The sequence below is a fragment of the Petromyzon marinus genome, chromosome 39 (genome assembly GCF_048934315.1).
Source record: "Petromyzon marinus isolate PM22_M1 ecotype Great Lakes invasive population chromosome 39, UKy_Petmar_22M1.pri1.0, whole genome shotgun sequence".
Taxonomy (NCBI): domain Eukaryota; kingdom Metazoa; phylum Chordata; class Hyperoartia; order Petromyzontiformes; family Petromyzontidae; genus Petromyzon; species Petromyzon marinus.
In genome coordinates this window covers 10030612-10052257 of record NC_133705.1, presented here as the reverse complement: position 1 = coordinate 10052257, position 21646 = coordinate 10030612, and the positions used below count along the sequence as shown (strand labels likewise).

The 21646-nt window shown below is 47.7% G+C and overlaps 1 protein-coding gene across 1 annotated transcript; it reads left to right on the top strand.

Annotated features, from left to right (window-relative positions):
- Positions 1 to 818: 818 nt before the first annotated feature.
- On the top strand, positions 819 to 20496 carry LOC116950387 (uncharacterized). The gene is made up of 7 exons (XM_032968086.2): positions 819 to 1166; positions 4221 to 4330; positions 6573 to 7175; positions 8228 to 8396; positions 9427 to 9585; positions 12762 to 12930; positions 14235 to 20496. The coding sequence occupies exons 1-6, from the start codon at positions 1108 to 1110 to the stop codon at positions 12913 to 12915; spliced, it is 1254 nt and encodes a 417-aa protein (XP_032823977.2). The 5' UTR covers positions 819 to 1107; the 3' UTR covers positions 12916 to 12930; positions 14235 to 20496.
- Positions 20497 to 21646: the final 1150 nt, after the last annotated feature.

Genomic DNA, 21646 nt, shown 5'->3' with positions numbered 1-21646 from the left:
GTGGCTGCCCTTCAACTGCCCCAACTGACAGCCCCGTGGCTGCCCTTCAACTGCTCCAACTGACAGCCCCGTGGCTGACCTTCAACTGCCCCAACTGACAGCCCCGTGGCTGACCTTCAACTGCCCCAACTGACAGCCCTGTGGCTGCCCTTCAACTACTCCAACTGACAGCCCTGTGGCTGCCCTTCAACTGCTCCAACTGACAGCCCCGTGGCTGCCCTTCAACTGCCCCAACTGACAGCCCCGTGGCTGACCTTCAACTGCTCCAACTGACAGCCCCGTGGCTGCCCTTCAACTGCCCCAACTGACAGCCCCGTGGCTGCCCTTCAACTGCCCCAACTGACAGCCCCGTGGCTGCCCGTCAACTGCCCCACGAGCTGTAGGGCCGGGTCTCTGTCCACTCAGTGGCGCTCTGAACACTCTCACTGGGCACCGCGAGGCCCTGGGGTCTCATCCCTGCAGTTCCCCGTCGTGGTATAGCCAAACTGTTGGGGCAAGTGCTGTTAGCGAGCACCTATGAAGGCCGGCACAGCTCACGAGGCGGTGGGTGGGCCAGCACCACGCACGGCCGCCTTTGTCTCCCCCGTGGCGATGTTTTACACACCGCACTAGGTACTCATTTTAGGCTGAGTCGACCTAGGGGACGCCCAGGACCGGTTGGGATTGTTCGCTACTGGTGGTGGCCGTGAGCGTGAATCGAACTCGGGTCGCCTGGTTCATGGTGCAGCGCGCTAAGGGGCCGTCCATAAATGACGTCACGCACCTGGGGGGGGGGGGTCAGACATTTGTGACGATGTAAATAGGTTCAAATTAATAAAAATAAACTACGACGTTTCGATCACAACACGAGTGATCGAAACGTCGTAGTTTTTTTGTTCATTTTTTATTAATTTGAACCTATTTAACGTGACTTTACCTGCACGGTTACTTTTCTAACTCGGAAACACTCGATTCGATTCGCAATCGATAACACCATAATCGACTATCGATTACAATTTTCGGAATCGATCGCGGGCCCGGGGCACGTGACGCGTTAAGGGCCAATCGGCGCCACCCCCCTTCCCCTCCCACCTCCTCTCCCATAGCAACCACGACGGCGTCTCAAAGATGTCGGCTCGCGGATCCCGCTCGGCCTTCGTTCTGCACGGATTCAAGGCCGCCCTCAGGTCTTCGCCCACCACCCACCCACAACTTTGTGTTTGTTTACGGCGGAAATTTTTTGTTGGTTTAAATCACGAGAGATTAAGAGAAAGCGTCGAGTTGTTTAAAATGTAATTTTTTTAAGTAGGGGTAGGGGAAGGTGGGGGAACATCCGAGCGGTTGCTAGGCAACCCTCGAGTTGTTGCCTAGCAACGCGAACAGCAAGCGCCTGCAGATCGGAGACTTTTTTGTTATATATTCTTTGTTTTTTCGGTAAAGTCACGTTGAAGGGAAACAACAAAATAATAAAATATATAAAACAATAAAAAAATTCTCACCACGTTTCGACCATAACTCAAACGGTCGTCTTCAGGTGTGTTGGTTTGCATAAATGTATTTTTAAGCGGCGCATTTATTTATTTATAAAAAACGTTAGCGCCACGCGCAACGATTTGGCAGTTTATTTAGGACTAGTCCATCTATGTTCTGAAAATAGGAGGGGGGAGACGAAATGTTTTATAATGTATTCTGTCTGAAAGCCACTGTAAGCGTGAACAATCAATTAAGACCTGAAATGGTTTATCAAATCTTTCCAATGATTGCTAAGCCAGAATCCATCTTCTCGGTTGAAATTGTCTCTGTGCTTGTATATGTGGATAGCCTCATGAACGAATCTCTCATGGTAGCCAGATGGCTTACAAAGAACCTCTGTCTTGGAAAAGTCAATGTCATGTGAACCTACTGAATTATAAGTGATCTGTCACGGCTGAGGTGTTGGTCCTTCCGTGTTTAAGGCCTGCTTTGTGTTCACGAATGCGGTCCGAGACATGGCATTTGGTTTCTTCAATGTAACTACCACAGAGGCAACTTAGTTTGTAGACACCAGAGTATTGTATGTTCGGAATCACATCTTTTACAGACGGAACCAGATCACACATTTTATGTAATGTGTTGAAACGGACCTGGATCTTGTGTTTATTCAAGATTTTGGAGATCTTTTTTGTGTTCCCTGCAATGAAGGGTAAAGTGATGGTTTTGAAAGGCTCCTCAAGAGGGTCCTTCTTCATGGTTTGAGTGATAGCTTTGCGGATTGTATAGTCGGAGTAACCATTAGCCTTAAGAGCTTGGTGTACGTGCTTGAGTTCACTGCCTATGTGTTCCTGGTCGGATATGCATTGGGCTCTATGGTACAGAGTCTTGATGAGATAATTCTTCTGTGATGGATGGTGGTGGGAATCCGGTTTCAGATAAGCACCCGTATGGGTAGCTTTCCTGTAGACAGAGTGGCTCATTGAACCATCAGGTCTCTTTTTTATTAGGACATCCAAAAAGTAGCTTGCCATCTTTTTCGACTTCCATGGTAAATCTGATGGCTGGGTGTATGGAATTGATGTGGTCGAAGAATTGGTCTAGAGCAGGCCGGCCATGTGGCCAGATGACAAAAGTGTCATCCACGTACCTCTTCCATAAGGTTGGGCGCAGAGTGGCAGTCTGGATGGCGTCAGTCTCAAATTTCTCCATGAAAATGTTAGCTATAACCGGAGATAGGGGGAGCCCATTGGGGTGCCCTCAGTTTGTTTGTAGAAAGTTCCATTCCAAGTGAAGTATGTATTGGTTAAACAGTGTCTCACCAGGGGGGGTACCTCAGTGTTTAGTCCTTGATGAACCAAGTCTTCAATGATTGCGATGGTGTCAGGTACAGGAACCTTGGTGAATAAGGAAACTACATCAAAACTGACAAGCAGGTCGTCTGGGGACAGGGAAATACCCTTGATTGTCGATACCAGGTGAGTAGAATTTTGTACCGCAGAGGTAGTTTTTTCCAGTGAAAGGACGCAGGATTTCAGACAAAAAACGAGCCAGTTTGTAGGTGGGGGAGTTGATCGTAGAGACGTACGTTTGCGGTGGCGTTTGGGTAGTGTAGAATTGGCGAACAGAGTTACGAGCTCTCTCACACGTTCGGACCGGATTAACTCTTAAAAAAAAAGATTAAGAATCGCGTGGCGCCGTTGCGGAGGTGCTATAGGCCGCCGTAACCAATGCTAATGACGATCGTTATTCTGTTGTGTATTGCAGTAGGGTGCAGCGTAATCGTTGGCTTCGTCAACGGTAGTCGTGAGCGTCATGATCGTCAGCTTCGTTAGAAATAACGTAACTCTGTAAATGTGCATCGAGCCGAGACCACACGTGGCGTAACGAAGATCGACAGTTCACCAGCATTGATTCGAGGCAGTCTGACTGCTGATGAGACACACTGGAGTGTCCAAACCGGTCCCGCGTTTGTTTGCTCGTTTTTAATCTGTGCTGAGATGAGTGAAGGGGACATTCGTGCCCGCTTACAATATTGAATTTCCTTAAAACATGAATTGTACAAACATGTCAAATGCAGGAACATCCTGAAAACTCGTCTTGACGTTCAGTGAGGCTGTTCTGAACAAATGAAGGACATTAGCTCGTATTGTTATTTGTTAATACCTAACTTCTCATCTATTACCATTCACCTCGGCTGAGTCAACAGGGATTTAAACTTGCGACCTGTTGATAGTGAGTCGTGGTCTTAAAGCATTGAACGTTGTACATTTTAGTGATTTTGTTGTACGTTTGTAATGGTTTCCTTTCGAATATATTTGTTCTGAGACGTTTTTCAAACGTGTTGATTTGAGATGTGTTTTTAATTAACTTCGTCAGCATGCAACAATTCTTCAATAATTCATTATTTTAAACTCATATTTTGTCATCTTCTTTGTATAATTTCTCATTTATTTTCTCCATGCAGTTTTTGTTGTTGCCCTACATATGACATTGGCATATGATTTACATACATATTAAGTAATTGATTCACACTGGCACCGTTCGGTGCACGATTGCCAGCTTGCGTATGAATTGTAATGGTTGAATCAGTGCATCGTTAGATGTCCACTACGTACTTTGCACTCCCGGTTTTTCTTCACAAAGTGACTTTTAAAGATCTCCCGCCTTTGTATTAAAATAAAACACTGCCTCAGTGCTACTGCGCTTAGCAAAGAATGTTGGCTCCTTATCTCTCTGACTTGGAGTTTTGTCCTCTGTGCCACTGCTAGAGACAAGCCAAGTGAATACCTCACCAACTCTCAGAGGACTTCAACGTCCTCTTTCCTCAGCCAGAGCACAAGCTTCTCAGCTGGGAACATGAGGCCAAAAAGTGTCCCAGGTATGCCTACTGCTGGTATGCGATGCAATAGAAAAAAGATGCAACACAGCAAATAACATGAATAAATTACATTTGCAAAAGCGCCTTTCTACAAGGTGCCAAGGAGCTGTACATCACACATGCATATCTAATACAGCTCGCGTCTTACCCATGTTGAGGTCCAGCCTCAAGACTTTCCTCTCTTCTCTTGTATGACTGCTTACAAATATATAATAACGAGAAGTTGCCGGGTGGCACAAAAGGCAGAGCCCGAGTTGGCACCGCTGAGATCCTGGATTTTAATCCAGGCAGTTGCCTTTGATTAAACTGAGTTTGCAAGTGTAGTGAGTTGATGGTCACTGATAACCACACAAAAACAATCATATTCTTAGCTCTTTCGGTAAAGTCACGTTGAAGGGAAACAATAAAATAATAAAATATATATAAAACAATAAAAATTCTCACGACGTTTCGACCAAAACACAAACGGTCATCATCAGGTGTGTCGGTTTGTATTAATTTACTTATTTTTAAACGGTGTATTTATTTATGTATAAAAACGTCAGCGCCATGCGCAGCGATTTGGCAGTTTATTTAGAAGGACGAGTCCATCTATGTTCTGAAAAGAGGAGGGGGGAGACGAAAAATTAATGTATGCTGTCTGAAAGCCACCTTAAGTGTGAACAATCAATTAAGACCTGAAATGGTTTATAAAATCTTTCCAATGATTGCTAAGCCAGAATCCATCTTCTTGGTTGAAGTTGTCTCTGTGCTTGTATATGTGGATAGCCTCATTAACGAATCTCTCATGGTAGCCAGATGGCTTACAAAGATGAGAGATTCGTTCATGAGGCTATCCACATATACAAGCACAGAGACAATTTCAACCGAGAAGATGGATTCTGGCTTAGCAATCATTGGAAATATTTGATAAACCATTTCAGGTCTTAATTGATTGTTCACGCTTACAGTGGCTTTCAGACAGCATACATTAATTTTTCGTCTCCCCCCTCCTCTTTTCAGAACATAGATGGACTCGTCCTTCTAAATAAACTGCCAAATCGCTGCACGTGGCGCTGACGTTTTTTAAAATAAATAAATAAGCACACCATTTAAAAATACATAAATTAATGCAAACCGGCACACCTGATGACGACCGTTTGTGTTGTGGTCGAAACGTCGTGAGAATTTTTATTGTTTTATATATATTTGATTATTTTATTGTTTCCCTTCAACGTGACTTTACCGAAAGAGCTAAGAATATGAATTACTGCAGTCACGAAAGCTTTAAATCAAAATTTAAAAACAATCATGTTATATTTTTCATAAAATTGGGGAAGTATAGGCCTCCTCTTTCCCGTGATATGTATGTCCCATATACATATCAGTTGCATCTAGACATTTGAGAGCCAAATTGTATTTTAGATATGCAATTCGGTTGTGTTTTCCAGTTTTGACATACAACCGGTGTTTCCACTGTGCTGTGCTAACAACCCGGTGAACTGATCTTGAATTGTAACCACGGCTCAAATGGGTGCTGAGTGATACCTGAACTTGTGCAAGGTGCCCTCGCTTCAACCCATGTCAGTTGCAAAATTAGCATTTGTGCAGTGTGCAAACATGAGCACTGGGGAGGCCAAGCTGACCTAACATTGTGCTGCCCACAACCAACCATCTCTTTTGTTTGCTGTGCCACAACCATAATCGGTGCTTTTGAACAGCACCTGCCCCAACATTCTGAATAGCTATACGGGGGAGGTTTGCCTTTGTGTGTGTAGTTGCGTGCTCCTTCCCAGTCACTCTTACCAAGGGCTCGGCAACCTGCGGCTCAGGAGCCGCATGTGGTGGCTCTTTGACTTCCCCATTGCGGCTCTTTGGCTGCCCCTTTGCGGACAGCCGTTCAAAAAAAACCCCGTAAATCTTAAACAAAATTTTCCGTAAAGGTAATTGATGAAATACGGCAGGGAATGGGTCACTATGGAATGTCTTGGTGACGACAAAATGTGGAGTCAAACTCTATTGTTAAAGAATAACTCAGGGGGAAAAAAAAAACCACTAAATAGATGCAATTTATTCCATCACCTGTTTTGCTTATTGAAATTAGAATGTGTGTCATCTGCTGTATACCTGCTGTGTTTGTGTATATGTGTACAAGTAGCTCTGTGTGCGATGTGGCTCTCGACCTATTTTGGTCAAGACAAAAACAAACAAAGATGGCTCTTCTTCTTTGAAAGGTTCTGACCCCTGCTCTAACCTCATGCAGCAGGCTCATCGGCAGTGAATGGCCGTGGCGGCAGCCCCACGCTGGACGAGCTGGAGCTGAGCTTGCACGACCTGAAGCTCCAGGTGAGTGACCTCCGTTCTAGCCTGGATGTCGACTTCGCCTCGGACAAGGCCGCCGGAGAAACCCGAAAGACCCGACAGTGGCCCCTGTTGCCGGATCCGGAGCCCGGCATGGGCGCTTTTGAAGACGACAGTGACGACGCCTGGTTTCTCGGTCCGAGACGCCGCTCCAGGTTTTCCTTGGACGGCAGCGCCACCACCATCGCCGCTGCCGGCCTGGGGCTGCACCGCGAGGCGTTCCCGGTGCAGATCGGCGCTCCGCACATCGTCGGCGTGCCCTCGCTGCTGCCGCCGGCGATCCCCGTGCGGGGCAGGTCACCCGTGCGGACGGCGGCGACGGTGGTGCTGGAGGAGGTGGCGAGGGCTCGCCGCTCGCGCTCGCTCGAGCGCTGGGCCGCGGACAGGAGAGGCGCGCGGAGGAGCGGGATGACCCGCTCGCGGTCGCAGTCGCCGAAGCCGGCGTGGAGGCCCAGCTCGGCAAAACCCGACCTCAGCTCACGGCCGCCGCCGCCGGTGCTGCGGTGTACGTCACGCTCGCTGGCGTGTGCTGCGCTCGGTCATTTGCATGGCATTTTTATTACAAAAAGATTTGCCCGCTAATTTTTTATTCCAATTGTGCTCAGTGGTCACAACGCCTATATGGAGCTTGGATCAGTGGTGTAGTGTGGTTGAATCAGAATCAGAATACTTATTCATACTGGAGGAATCCGATGAGGTAATAAGCTCTTTTTGACAGATGTTCACTAGTGAAAATTATAGTCAACGAAAACAAATCATACTCTCTGGTTCTTTCGGTAAAGTCCCGTAGGTATAAAATAAAATAAATTAAATCACGACGTTATTTTATTTTACCTACGTGACTTTACCGAAAGAACCAAAGAGTATGGATCCCTGCAGTCACGAAAACTTCAAATCTAGATTGAAAACAAATCACTTTAAAAATATATATTTTTTATCTACGAGGTAAGGCCCACTGAACTATTAGCTTATTTTTCAGAAGCGACCTGGTCACAAATGATAGCTCAACGAAATGGCTCATCATGTCAGAATCCATAGCAGCAAAATTATCTAAATAACCTAGATGCATGATTCTGAATGTGGAGGGGAAAACCGGAGGACCTAGGGAAAAAAACAATCCATGGTTGGCAGGGGCCCTGGTGCAAGCAGTGCCATGGGTTCCACCAATGTCTCAAGTTTCCCTTCATCTCCATAGCACGACAGCCGGGCCCCACCGGCCTCTGTGCCCTGGTGCAGTTGCACCACCTGCAAACTTGAAAGCTACGCCACCATTATACCATAGACCAGGGGTCGGTAACCTATGGCTCGCGAGCCAGATGTGGCTCTTTTGATGACTGCACCTGGCTCGCAAATAAATCTTAGCTGACATTTCTTTAGTTGTATTCAGTGTTAAAAAAAAATGTTATATGGCTCTCACGGAAATTTATTTTAAAATATGTGGCTTTCATGGCTCTCTCAGCCAAAAAAGGTTCCCGACCCCTGCCATAGACGGTGGCTCCGCCCGTTAAATCGAACGTTGCGGCGACAAGCGAGCCTCCGCCCACTCTTTGCGTGCAGCGCGCAGGAGCGGAGCGAGGGGGAAGAGTGACGAGGAGGGACGGCTGTCGGAGGACGAGCGTGGCCGGCAGCCCTGGCGGGGCCTGCGGTCGTCCCTGCGGTCGCTTTCCGCCGAGCACAGTCCAGGCCCCGCTTCTCGGGGTCCCACGGCGCTGGACGTGAGCGAAAGGTCCGTCCCACTCGCAGAGATGCCGCAACGCCAAGTGGAGGCCTGTGTTGATTACACAGGTAGAGAGGCATGGATGTGGCCATAGGAACAAAGACAAAGATCCCTCTCATAGCCTTAACAAGACTGTTGGGGCAAGTGCTGTTAGCGAGCACCTATGAAGGCCGCCATAGCACACGAGGGGGTGGGTGGTCACCACCACGCCCAACCGCCTTTGTCTCCATGTGGTGATGTTTACATACCGCACCAGGTACTCATTTGAGGCTTAGTCGACCTAGGGGAGGGCCAGGACCGGTTCAGACAATCGTCGTGAGTGGGAATCGATCTCGTGTCCCTGTATTTGTAGCACAGCGCGCAAACCGCTACACTACCGCTCCCATAGGAACACGCACGGACATGACCTGAGATGAGAGAAACCTGGAGAGATGTAAAGAGACATACAGCGATACCTGGAGAGAGGAAAAAACAAACACAAAGAGAGACAGACGTGAATAGAGTCGTGAAGAGACACGCAGAGAAATACGAAGAAAAACCAGAGAGTGACACGGAAAGACATGGAGAGTGATGCAAAGAGAAACATGGGCAAAGACACATGAAGAGAGACCCGGTCAGGGATAGAGACAGAAAGAAACATGCAGAGCAAGAGAGACACAATAGAGACGAACGCAGAGTTACATGGAGTTATATGAGGAAAGATACACATGAAAAGGAGCAAATGCAGAAGCACGGAGAGAAACACAAAGAGGAATGAAGAGAAACAATCTCATAGAGAGACAGGCACAACGAGAGACCTGGAGAGAAATATGATGACAAGGAAAGAGACGGACATGGAGAATCCTGGGACCCTAGCTATCACCCTTAATCCTATCCCTATGCTTAAAACCCAACTTCATCCCCAACCCTAACTTCAACACGGAATCTAACGTATCCCAAGCCATAGCTCTCACCCCTTTTTTTAATTGTAAACCCCTTGCCCTCTGCTAAACTTCTCTGACTCTAACCGCTACCCGGCCCCCCCCCCCCCCCTCGCCAGGTTTGTTGGTTCTCTGGGAGGCCACTTGGGGGGCACGTCTCCGTACGGGGAGGCTCTGCGCCGCTTGCGCCGGCAGCGTCTGCGGGTGGAGGAGGAGCTGCTGCTGGAGCTCAAGCGGCAGCTGGAACTGGAGAGGACGCGCGGGCCCCGGCCTAAGTGGTGCGTGCCACCCCGTGGCCTCTCGCTCAGTGAGAGTCACGGTGCCATGAGGTGCGGTCCCATGTGGACGCGATAAACGAACAAAAAGGCCTCGAGGTGTGAAATGAAGATGCAGCCCAAATAACAAAGACCTCACTTGCCGTGTAGCTGCGGTGGCGAGATGTTAACCCATTCCTTTTCCGATGACGTATGTGTCCGTCATCGGTTTTCTTCTGATTCCGTTCTGATTTATGTACGTGTACGTCATCGAAATGCAATCGATTCCACACGGAATCAAATCGATTCTGAACGGAATCGGAAGTGCCATGCGGGAGGGCGTGTGGCACAGCTATCGTAGAGTGTGGTTGAATGACTACAGTTCTCTGAGGTGAGTACAATACAATGTCTTTAAAAACAGCAGCGCTACGCCTCTCCAAATAAAATTAACGATAGCCGCTTGCACGTTCCACCCTGCAACCTGCAGACATCTCTGAACAAGAAAGGGTTGACTACCTCTCCTGGTATACAGGAGGTCGTGGGTTCAATCTCGATCCTGATGCCTGTATATTGGAGTTTGCATGTTCTCCCCGTGGTCGTGTGGAATTTCTTTCCGCGTCCTCCTGGTTTTCCCTCCACATTTAGAGTCGACACGCTTTTAGAGTATTTAGCTGTTATACATTTCCACATTGTAAGCTACTTCGCTGAGCTATCATTTGTGATGGCCAGGTCGCTTATGAAAAAGAGCTACATAGCTCAGTGGGCCTTACCTGGTAAAATAAAAATAGTTAAATAGATACCAACTCAGCTGGTGTATAATGTCATCGTGCATTGAGTAATCGATTAAAATTGATCCTTGCAATACATGCGTAATATCATGCGTATGATACTTGATCACGTAATATTTTAAGCAAATGTATGATAATTTATAATTTAATCTACGTTAGGCCACACTCATCTGGCCAGATATCTTGCTATAAAACCCTCCACCACCCAAAATAGCGAGTTAAATTGCCACGCGTACAAGTGTTTAATGCGCTAATTATTGTTTCAGCTGACCGGTAAGTTGAAGAACAATTTTCACGATCAAATTTAGCTCAGAACACACATTCTTGCTAAATATGGTTGTGAGAATACATTTTTCGAATGAATTGCTAAAATCCCTTGACTTGCGAGGTGGGTGAATCGTTATATCCCTGCCATCTAGTGTTGGGTAAGAGAGAAGGTCTTCTTAAACAGATGTACAACAATAACATTTCATGTCTATAGCATCTTTCAACGATCGCACTTAAATACGGAGTGACTATCAAAGCAGACGAATATGATGTATAATCAAATTAAAAAAAAAAACACCTCATTGCTCGTAAATTATATGTTAGCAAGAGTGTCATTGAACAGATGCGTTTTCAGCCGCGATTTAAAATCATCGTGGAATCAGCAACGCTTGCTGAGGGCGGTAAGAAGTTCCAAAGGTTGGGAGGATGAAATGAAAACGCTCTTATCACCCTGAGTGTGTGTTGTGAACCAAGGGAACGGTAATAGTCCAGAGCCTTGAACAGAGTAAACAGCTTGGGGTACAAAGAGACAGGAGTTCATGCAGGTGAGAGGGAGTGGGACCATCTCGTGGTTTAAAAGTTAAACACAACACCTTGAAATCTACTCGAAAACGACACAGGAGCCAGTGTGACGAGGTCAGGGTTGGAGTAATGCGGACAGATTTCTAAGATGTTTAAACCCGGGTAGCGGACATTCTGTACAACCTGCAGTTGGGACAATGCTCCTCGCAGACATTCCGATAAAGAGAGCACCGCAGTAATCAACTTGAGATAAAGTAAAAGAGTGCATTCACTTATCGCCCTCAGAAGAGGAGAGCGAGTGAGAGAGACGGGGAATCTGAGAATGGCAATGTGTCTGAGCTGTAAAAAAAAGAGAACCTGGTAACATTACATTTATGGGGCTCAAAGGAAAGTTTGGAATAAAAAATAACTCTTAAGGCTTTGACTGGCGTCTATTTTTTGTTCAGGGACAAAGCCACAGATGTCAATTTTGGGAAAGTTCAGGTTGTGGAGCTGATGTCCGGATTTCCGGTATAATAACCTTGTTGCCTGTATGTAGTATTTCGTGTCAAATTACTGGCTGTGAGAGTTATGAATGGAAGTTTCACGTCGTGTTACGACGATAATGCGATCTCTGTAGCAGCACAATTGGAATACACTGTTTGGCGAATGTTGGGCTCTTAAATGGCTTTGGATTTTTTTCCCAGAGGATGAGAACTTATTGCATATCATGAGACTGATAGCCGGGCATGGTGGCACATATCTGTAATACTCCGCTTTAGAAGCAAGGGTTTGTTTATTTCATGCAGATTTTCTGAAATTTCCTGCGATCTGGCCAGGGGAAGGAAGTACAGCAAGTTGGTTCGTGAGCAAACCAGTGCATGGTGTGCTCATTCCCGGGTACTGGGGGAATTTCGGTCAACTTGACCGGAACACCCTGCGTTTAAAAAAATAAATTTACCGAACATTCCAAGGCAGGCCCCTCCTGAAAGGGAGTCTTGGGACTCTCCGGGATATTTGAATGACACATTGAGATCTCTGCAAACTCTGATAAGACAATCCTCACAATCTTCTGCTGATTGGTTCTTTATCAACAGCTTTTAATTCAACCCCACCCATATTTCCCCATATATATTTAAAACTTGCTATACTCCTCAAGTGTACATGCATGGCATTAGTTTCAATGACAGGAAGAAGAACACACGGATTAGAGAACACATGCAATATACAGGCGTCATGCTGACCATTGAAAAAAGCGGGCAGGACGCATCGCTAGGAGGAGTGATGGCTACGGATAGAGATTAACCATGGAGCTGTAGCCTTGTACCTTACAAGCCCTGGTGGTCTCCCATCAAGCTACTAACCAGGCTCAAATCTAATTAGCTTTCAACCATAGAACGGTCACTGCACTGCGTGCTTTCAGATGCGCTTCTGTGGCCGTCTGGAACACTCTTCCCATATTTTGAAGCCACTCGAACGGTGCACTTTTAAATCTAAATTGAAAACTAATTTCTTTAGTTTGTTGTCCTTCCTCCCCACACCTACGGTTAGCACGGTTGGCTACATACGGTACGAAAGAAGTCCAACATACGTACATTCGACAGGATCGGGCGTATTCAATGTATTTTTTTTATGTAATGACAGGTACGAGATGAGGGGTCCTCAGTTCCACTACGAAGCCAGGAAGAACAACGACCACTTGCGGAGCAGCGCCGAGTGGCAGAGGATCTATGACTACAGGAACCAACTGCTCTCGGCCTCGCATACTTTCAGGGAAGGCCTGGCCAACAGGCCCTAGCGTCCATTGCCCAAGGTTTGTTTTTGCCGAGGAGGCGTTCGAAATTGTTCCGCAGTCGTCTTGTAAGCTTCGTCGTGGAGTGCCTGCACATTCTCGCATCTTCTGCGGAAACTTGTTCTGCATCTGTCGTAGCTGTCGCTGTCAAGGGACCAGTGTGTGCCTTCTCAAATGTCATTTTTGTCTGTCTTTTATCCGATTACGTTTAAAAACGTTCACTCGGCATCGTGCCACGAAACGAAGGAATTTCAATCTGGAACCCTTGCTTTAGTGCGGGTTAAATAATGTCCACTTGAAGGTGATATCAGACAACCATTTATGAGATTCTTTAATTTGACTCTTGTCTATTAAGCATGCAGCAATGCATTGATTAGTGTAATAAAGTTAAGCCTTGGCTCATGCACATGGTAATGCATCAGGCGATAATATGCTGATGTTAAACTTGGGTTAATGGAGCGAACAGAACTGTTACATTCCTCAGTATCTGGAACGCCACCCCACTGCACACTCGCAGCAATCTTCACCGACTGTTAAGAGGCACTCAAAGGCCCTACCTCTTTCGTGCCCCAACTGGCTTTCCAGTAACACTGACCTTGGCTGTGAGCATCACAATCACGGTCGTCACAAATTGCACTTTTGTTACTATTACAATCGAGGCAAACGAAAGCGAGAAACGATTTAATTGAGGCGGCACAAAGAAGCCGAAGAAGAAGAATCCATTGTTTAACTGAATGACGATCCTGAATTTTGACAGTGCATCAAGTCGCCAGGGTGGGGTGATTCACTACATGCTTATTATCCACACTAGCGGCACCACACATTCTTATGTGTCCTGCAATGTAGATAATACTCATAAATATAAATTTACCTTTGCAAGGTGCATTTCATTCGTAGATCCAAATGTGCCGTGTAATTAAAATAGGAAATAATCAGAAGCAGGGTAAACGGCTGGAACTAGGGGGTTCTTTTTTCGTATAGCATGGGTGAGGGAGGGGGCAGGAATAGTTTGTATAGATATCATCGTTGAATGTTAAGGTCCTTCAACCAATTCAAGGTGGTAGTCGATGCTGTATGGATTGCAGCGATACCGCCAGGGTGTGTGCGTGGATGCCGCAACTCGTCGCCGATGCGGTTGACAGTTTTGGCTTCGCCGCAGTCGCAGTTTGGGGGTAAAGGACAGTTTAAGGAGGTGAGTTTTCAAGACAGACTTAAATCTACCGAACGATTCTGATGACATGGCATTTGAATGCCAAATCGTAGTACTCAAGACAGTTGGATGTATACCTAATTTATCATTTAATTATGTGTGTGTGTGTGTGCAGCTATTGCTGATCCGGGCGAAGACCTGTCTACACTTGAAAACCCAGTTGAAATTTTGGATCATCGCCATCGCCGTTGTCCATCCACTGCTGGATAAAGGTCTCTCCCCACGCCGCCGATATCCTTCCCGGTCCTGCGATGTAACGATCCCACCAAGTGCCTGCAGGAGGGCCGACCTCACGGCTCCGTCTCTCCCCTGTGGACATCCTTTCGTTCACGTTTCCTCCTTTGGCTGCCACCCACCCTTGTCATCCGTCTCAACCATCGTCCCAAATCGCGACAACCTCCCGGCCTGGCCCGCTGACTTACTTAACGGTCAACATCGTGTGTGCCTTGCTTGTGCTTGTTCTGCAATCTGCCTCTCGGCGGTGTGATTCCACTCACTGATTCAAGAGCCGAATGGCTCACAGGGCTGTACCAAATAAATGGAGCTAAATGGAACTAAATGGAACTGATTCCGCATGCTATCGCGGGTACTGTACGGTAGTTGCCTGGACTTCAATCCAGGGCCTCCGTGGTGCTGGCTGAGCGCTCTGACTTGGAATTCACCCTCCGAGGCACAGCCACGTCGGACTGCTGTGAACATTGATTCTGGCTCTGATGTCTAGAGTGAGGCCTATACGCTGGGCCCGATTGTCTCGTCTGTACTCCGTGCAGCTGCTTCACCGCAGAACGGAGCACGTCCCCTCGTTTCTAACTCTCATCAGCCGTGTCCGTCTGCGGCAGGGGGTCATGGTAACGCCCGGAAAGATAATCCAATACAAATTACATTTTAGGATGAAGTTGTGTTGCCATTAGGGACTTATGTAACGGAAAACCAGCCAAATCGATCAAGAGTTGCACGAAACCTCAAGATTAAAAAAAACCCCCAGAAATAATGGCTGTGATATCACCGGCTCCTCACGATGTCATCTCAAGTGGCATTAATTGAATCGATTGGCGGCACCCCCGGTCACGATGGTGACCCGGGGGTGCCAAAACCTCCGTAACTCCGAAACCAGAAAGCCTATGAAGATGGGAGATGCCATTGAGCCCGATATGCAATGCCAAATATGGAAATAAAAAACACGCAAAACACCCTTAAAAAGGGGGGCTGCTGGGGATTTGTGCGTGGCAACGGCTGTTTATCGCTTGTTGTGAAAGTACATCAGGATGCTGGTCTGGTCATTCCCCAGCACGTTCTGCTTCTTACGGGGGCGGCCACCACCCTTGTCTTTGGGAGCGAGACCACTTGGAGGCAATGGCGCACCAGGCGCTCGCTTGCTACGGCCGGCGGTCACGGTGGTACTGGCGGGATCGACATCGTCGTCATCATCGCTCCCAGCGTCGCCCTCCGGCAGGACAGGGTAGTACCAGCGATGCTCCCAGAAAAAAAAACCTTTAAACTATGCCCGACCCACCAATATTTTGCGGTGACCCGGGCTACCGCCAATCAATTCAATTGTTCTGCGGTGCCGAAGATAACGTTATTGGAGGTAATTAAATCCTTCCGATGGCAAATGCGTGTCGGAAAGCATTTTCAGAATACACTTGTACGCATGATTTTTCTTCCTCGTTCTCTCTCGCGCACACAGCTCGCTTGGTCTGCCTCTACTGCCTCGAATTATTAACTGACTTGGTTAACGAAGCTTGTCAAATCTCACCTTACAATTTTACTTTAATTCTATTGAAGCATAGCGCGAACAAAGCTCTTTAAGTTTCCCTTGAAGAGCAAAAACTGACCACTTTCATCATTTATATATAAAACCAGACTGGTATTTTATTTTGAGCATTCAAATCGATTTACGGCTGGTCGTGCTTTTCTCGAAAGTAGTCATTCTCATTCTACGTGACTTTACCGAAAGAACCAAAGAAGAGTAGTCATTCTCTCTGCCATCTGCGAAGAAGGACAATTGCCTGAAAAACAAGCCTGTTATATATATTTTCGTCTGTTATAAACCAGTGTTTATGGCGAAATGTGTTCCACTGGCACTGCAACCTCCTTAATCTTTCAACCTCTTCACCACCTCTTATTCGTCACGTTGCTTGCTCGTTTGAATTGTTACGCCACGCAAGCCTGCTTGCCGCCTACCTACTGTGGGCAGAAACGGAAAAGACCACGCGTATGCATGGATTCTGTAACGCGTTCCAACGTACGCGTTTGTCCTCGGGTCTGAGTCATCTCGGTCAGTCAACCCATGGCACCTGCTGGGTCTGTCCCGTGACCTCCTGCCAGCTGGGCGTTCGACACTTCACGTGACCTTAAAGTGCACACAGCCTGGCACAAGCGCCGTGGTGACGTCACCACCACTTAGTGGCCAATGGTGGTTGTTGTTGTTAATTGGCTACCGTGTTACATTTCAAGCCGCACAATCAGACGATGTCACACCGCGCCTGATAACGTTACATAATGGCGTCATCGGGAGGGTATCCACACTCGCCTTGTCTGTTAAGTCGAACCCTCTTCGCGTTTCAGTTTCATCTATTTCAGTTTCATTTATTCGGTGTGACCCTGTGAGCCATGCGGCTCTTGACTCGGGTGCAACCGCAACAAAACAAAAACATGAACAAGAAAACATCTTAAAGTGACTACACGCAACAGAAAAAAATCTTGGAAAAAAACAGCAAAGCCTTCCAGAAAAAAAACCGCACGTTGTTTTTTTGTGTCCAGATGTTTTTTTTTTAGCAACCCCTTTATCGAATTTGGCCAAATTTTTGGTCGAGGGCAATTTCCCCACAGCAACACAACTCCACACTTGAGTGGTTTCGGTTCACATTGGATCTTCTTCGTGGGAGTGATCGTGAACTCCCTTTTGCCTCATGCACAGACGAACCGGAGCGAATGCATTTACACTTCGAACCTCGGCCGGAATTGCGTGACAGCACGACTTGCCGCGTCGATCCCACGCAACGTCGCAGTAGCCCAATCAACCGGCTGTAGATGCACTGCGGAATTTCTGCGAGTGGGAGAGGCGCACCAGCAACCCCCCCCCGACCCAAGCTGCTGTGGCTACTTTATCCCCCCTGGTGGCAGTGTTGGACCCTCATCGACTTCGCTGCTACGCGGCCTCAAGACACCGCGGCGCAAAAAACATCCCCACCGCAGACCGACACCTCCCCCGGCTCCCCTCTATTCGAACCGTTGAGGAAATCTCAGCCGTGGCCGATGGAATCGCCAGGAGGGCCATTGGCTTGTGAAACGCGACCATCCGTGCTGCCGTCCAGGTTTTTTTGTTTGTCCCGCGGCCGTTGGGCATTGTTGCCCTTGAATGAGTTTCGTTGTTGTTGTTGTTGTTGTCTGCGTACAGCCTCGCCGCCTGTTGGGTTTTGGCTGACCCGCTGAAATATGACACACGACTGCCATGGTGTGGCAGTATTGACACCGCTTGAAACCAGCGGTGGCAAACCCTTTTTTGTTTCAAACAACACTCTGGGCCGCAACCACAGCGACAACAACAACAGACATACGACCGCTTTTCCCCACGGCACTTGTGCACCTTCCAGAAGCGGCAGGAAACCTCGAGGTGCACCTTTAGCCGCTCACACACGAACAACACAAACAACACGAACAACACGCAAACACACGAACACTCATACACGAACAACACGAACAACACTCACATGAACAACACGAACACACACGAACAACACGAACACACACACGAACAACACGAACACACACACGAACAACACGAACACACACACGAACAACACGAACACACAAACAACACGAACACACGAACACTCATACACGAACAACACACACACGAACAACACGAACACACTCACACGCGAACACACACACGAACACTCACACACGAACAACACACACACGAACAACACGAACACACACGCGAACACACACACACGAACACTCACACACGAACACTCACACACGAACACAAAAGACAAAGATCCCCCGTATAGCCTTAACAGACTGTAGGGGCAAGTGCTGTTAGCGAGCACCTATGAAGGCTGGAACGGTACACCAGGGGGTGGGTGGCCAGCACCACGCCCGACGCCTTTGTCTCCCTAGTGGCGATGTTTACACACCGCACCAGGTACTCATTTGAGGCTGAGTCGACCTAGGGGAGGCCCGGGACCGGTTCAGATAATCGTCACTGGTGTTGGCCGTGAGCGGGAATCGAACCCGGGTCGCCAGGTTAATAGCGCCGCGTAGCGCTAACCGCTACACTATCGCCCCCCACAGAACAACACAAAAGACAAAGATCCCCCGTATAGCCTTAACAGACTGTAGGGGCAAGTTCTGTTAGCGAGCACCTATGAAGGCCGGAACACACACACGAACAACACGAACACACACACACTCACACACGAACACTCACACACGAACAACACGAACACCACGAACAACAAGAACACATGAACAACACACACACGAACAACACGAACACACTAACAACACACGCGTCGTCAGCGTCATCCAATAATAGCGCGAAAAATAACACACGTGTCAACTTGGGTTTCCACCTGAGGTTCGAATAACCGGGACGCAATGGGAAGGAGAACATTTTATAATACTTGAAAAAATGGGGAAAACTACATGTGAATTTATCGTCTCCAGTGGTGTATATTATTATTTTGCAGCTTACAAAACGCAGGACTTTCAATGTGCTGGGAAGAACTACATATTTCCCAGCACAGTAGCTACCTCAACAAGGAGACATCCCTGGGGAAATCTGGACTGGTGGCAACCCTAGTGTCGACCGAGTATGAAGAGTCCCTTGGAGTCAGAGAGGTGGTGACTAAGATTATTAAAGTTAGAAACGAGGTTGAACATATTTCCCTCTCGTCGTAGCCCTGAGCGAGACTCAACACACATACACATTTATTTTATTTTCTGTAAATGACATTCCATCTGTGCCATCTCCATCATAACATAAATCGAAGGAAATATATATTTTTTTAGGACGCTGACGGTGAGCGGTGCACCGCGTTGCTTCAAGGCAATGGCTCTCCCCCTGATAGGCGTTCGCGGTGGTCACTCTGCCATCGACGGGAGCCGATGGTGTCGCTCCTCGCCAGCTCCCGTGGTGGGGATAGACACTGCGCGCATCGCGGAGCGTGATGATCCGCGTTGCAGCATCTTTGCCCGGTGTTTTCCTCCCTTGCGCCTTGAGCCCGCGCATGGTCGATGGATTTGTTTCAACTCTGACCTCGACACTCGAAGGCGAGCTATGCGCCACCGATGGGCCAAGGTGGCAGTGTCGGATGAGGTCCTTTCTATCGAGGAGACTAAAAGTAAACTATTTGACTAAAATTTTTTTTAATTTTATTTTACCAGGTAAGGCTCACTGAACTATGTAGTTATTTTTCAGAAGCGACCTGGCCACAAATGATAGCTCAAGCGAAGTGGCCCATCGTGTGGTAATTTATAGCAGCCGTAGTTACTCTAAACGCGTGTCGATTCTAAATGTGGAGGGAAAACCCGTGAGGACCCGGAGAAAAAGCCACGCGACCACGGGGAGAACCCCCAAATTCAAAATATACAGCAGCAGCAGGTGTCAGGTCGGGATAGAACCCACGACCTCCTGTATACCAGGCGAGATAGTGAACATCTCCTAGCCACCGCGGTGCCCCAACCAGCGCCGGATGTCACGGCGACGTTTGTGATGAAGTCAGAGCACTTGATCTGACTTCAGAACGTCGACGGCGCGTACGGAAAGCCTCGTGACGCTTGGTGTCGGACGACGGGTGTGTACGAGAGTGGACACGCGGCCTTTTCTCCACTCTTGGAGGCGCTCCACGCGATTGTGAGTGATGGGGGGGAGTGGTCGAGCGGAGCGTAGCCCGACCAAATGCTGTACCTTGCATGTGATTTCAAAGTTGGCGACGTAATTTATTGTGATTTCTGAACATGATTATGCTGTGGGTTGTTTACCTACATTTCATTGCAAACATTTGTTACTTGATGCCACCAAAGATACCGCAAGTGTGTTGGCAAAGTGTTTATGTTTGTGGTTTAAATGGCATTGATTAATATTGTACGTGATTTGTACTTTTTTTTTACCAGTGCTAAAGTTGCATATATTCAACTAATCTTGTGTCATTAATCTATGACCATTTGGTTGTTGCTACTGCACAACAACAAAAACCCTGTGCCATTTCACAACGCTCTGGAATTGTGCTTTTGTAAACGAAAGTGTGTTCGTTAACGTATGTATTCTCCGATGCAAATGGTAAATGTGCGTGTGGTGTTCAAATTTACATGACGCGTGAACACTTTACGCGTTTATAAACGGGTTCATTAACGTTTTACGGAAACACGTTGCCTGTCGTCATTCATAAATATGGGGCTCCTATGGAGTGGCGGGCGCGGGTGGGTCAAGAGCAGGATGGAAGAGGGGCAGGTGACTGAGGAGGTGTCGTGGTGGCACCCAGAGGTTATTATTACTCCTACTAATTTTTTTAATGTTCCCAGAGTAAGGCCCACTGAGCTACGTAGCTCTTCCTGATTTGAAGCTTTCGTGACTGCCGGAATCCATACTCTTTGGTTCTTTCGGTAAAGTCACGTAGTTAGAAAAATAAAATAAATTATATATCACGACGTTTCGATCGCAACACAAGCGGTCGTCCTCAGGCGGGAAACAAACGCAGTTAAAATGAATGAATAACAATAATCCAGTAGTGCAACTGCTAAACGTTCAGCAATTCCACTGCTGGAGTATTTCTTTCCGCCTGAGCACGACCGCTTGTGTTGCGATCGAAACGTCGCGATATATTATGTTTTGTTTTATTTTATTTGTTATGCCTACGTGACTTTACCGAAAGAACCAAAGAGCATATAGCTCTTTTTTTTTCAGAAGCGACCTGGCCATCACAAATGATGGCTCAACGAAGTCGCTTATCGCGTGGACATTCGTAGCAGCCAAATACTCCGAAACGCGGTGACGCTGATTATAAACGTGGAGGGAAAAACCGGAGGATCCGGAGAAAATGTCACACGACCACGGGGAGAGAGAACACGCGAACTCCAAATATCCAGCAGGCGTCAGGGTCGGTATCGAACCCACTATCTCTTGTATTCCAGGCGAGGTAGTTAACATCTCGCCGCAATGGCGCCCCAACCAAGGGGAAGAGAAGACCTAAAGCCAGATGGGGCTGGTGGGGAAGATGATGATGAGCTTGCGGAAGGGCGGGCATTTGAGGTCGAACTCAATTGCGCAGCGACAGCTGACGAATCTAGCAGAAGGAAGCAAGCACAATGGCGAGATCTTGAGCCAGCAGCATTGGCCACGATCGGTGAAGCATATCGGGTGATTGGCATGGGCCTTGATGCAAGGAATGAGATGTGATGCCCCCCCCACCACCACCACCACACCCCCATGTCCAATTTACCACTTCTGCATAGCCCCGGTGTCTGGGACCCTTGCAGCCTCGGCACAGTTGCACCGCCTGCACACGCTCGGGCGGT

Coding starts and splice junctions, on each gene's coding strand:
- LOC116950387 (XM_032968086.2), top strand. CDS start 1,108: ATGTCGGCTCGCGGATCCCGCTCGGCCTTCGTTCTGCACGGATTCAAG. Junction 1,167..4,220: donor GGATTCAAGGCCGCCCTCAG/GTCTTCGCCCAC, acceptor TGCCACTGCTAG/AGACAAGCCAAGTGAATACC. Junction 9,586..12,761: donor CGCGGGCCCCGGCCTAAGTG/GTGCGTGCCACC, acceptor ATGTAATGACAG/GTACGAGATGAGGGGTCCTC.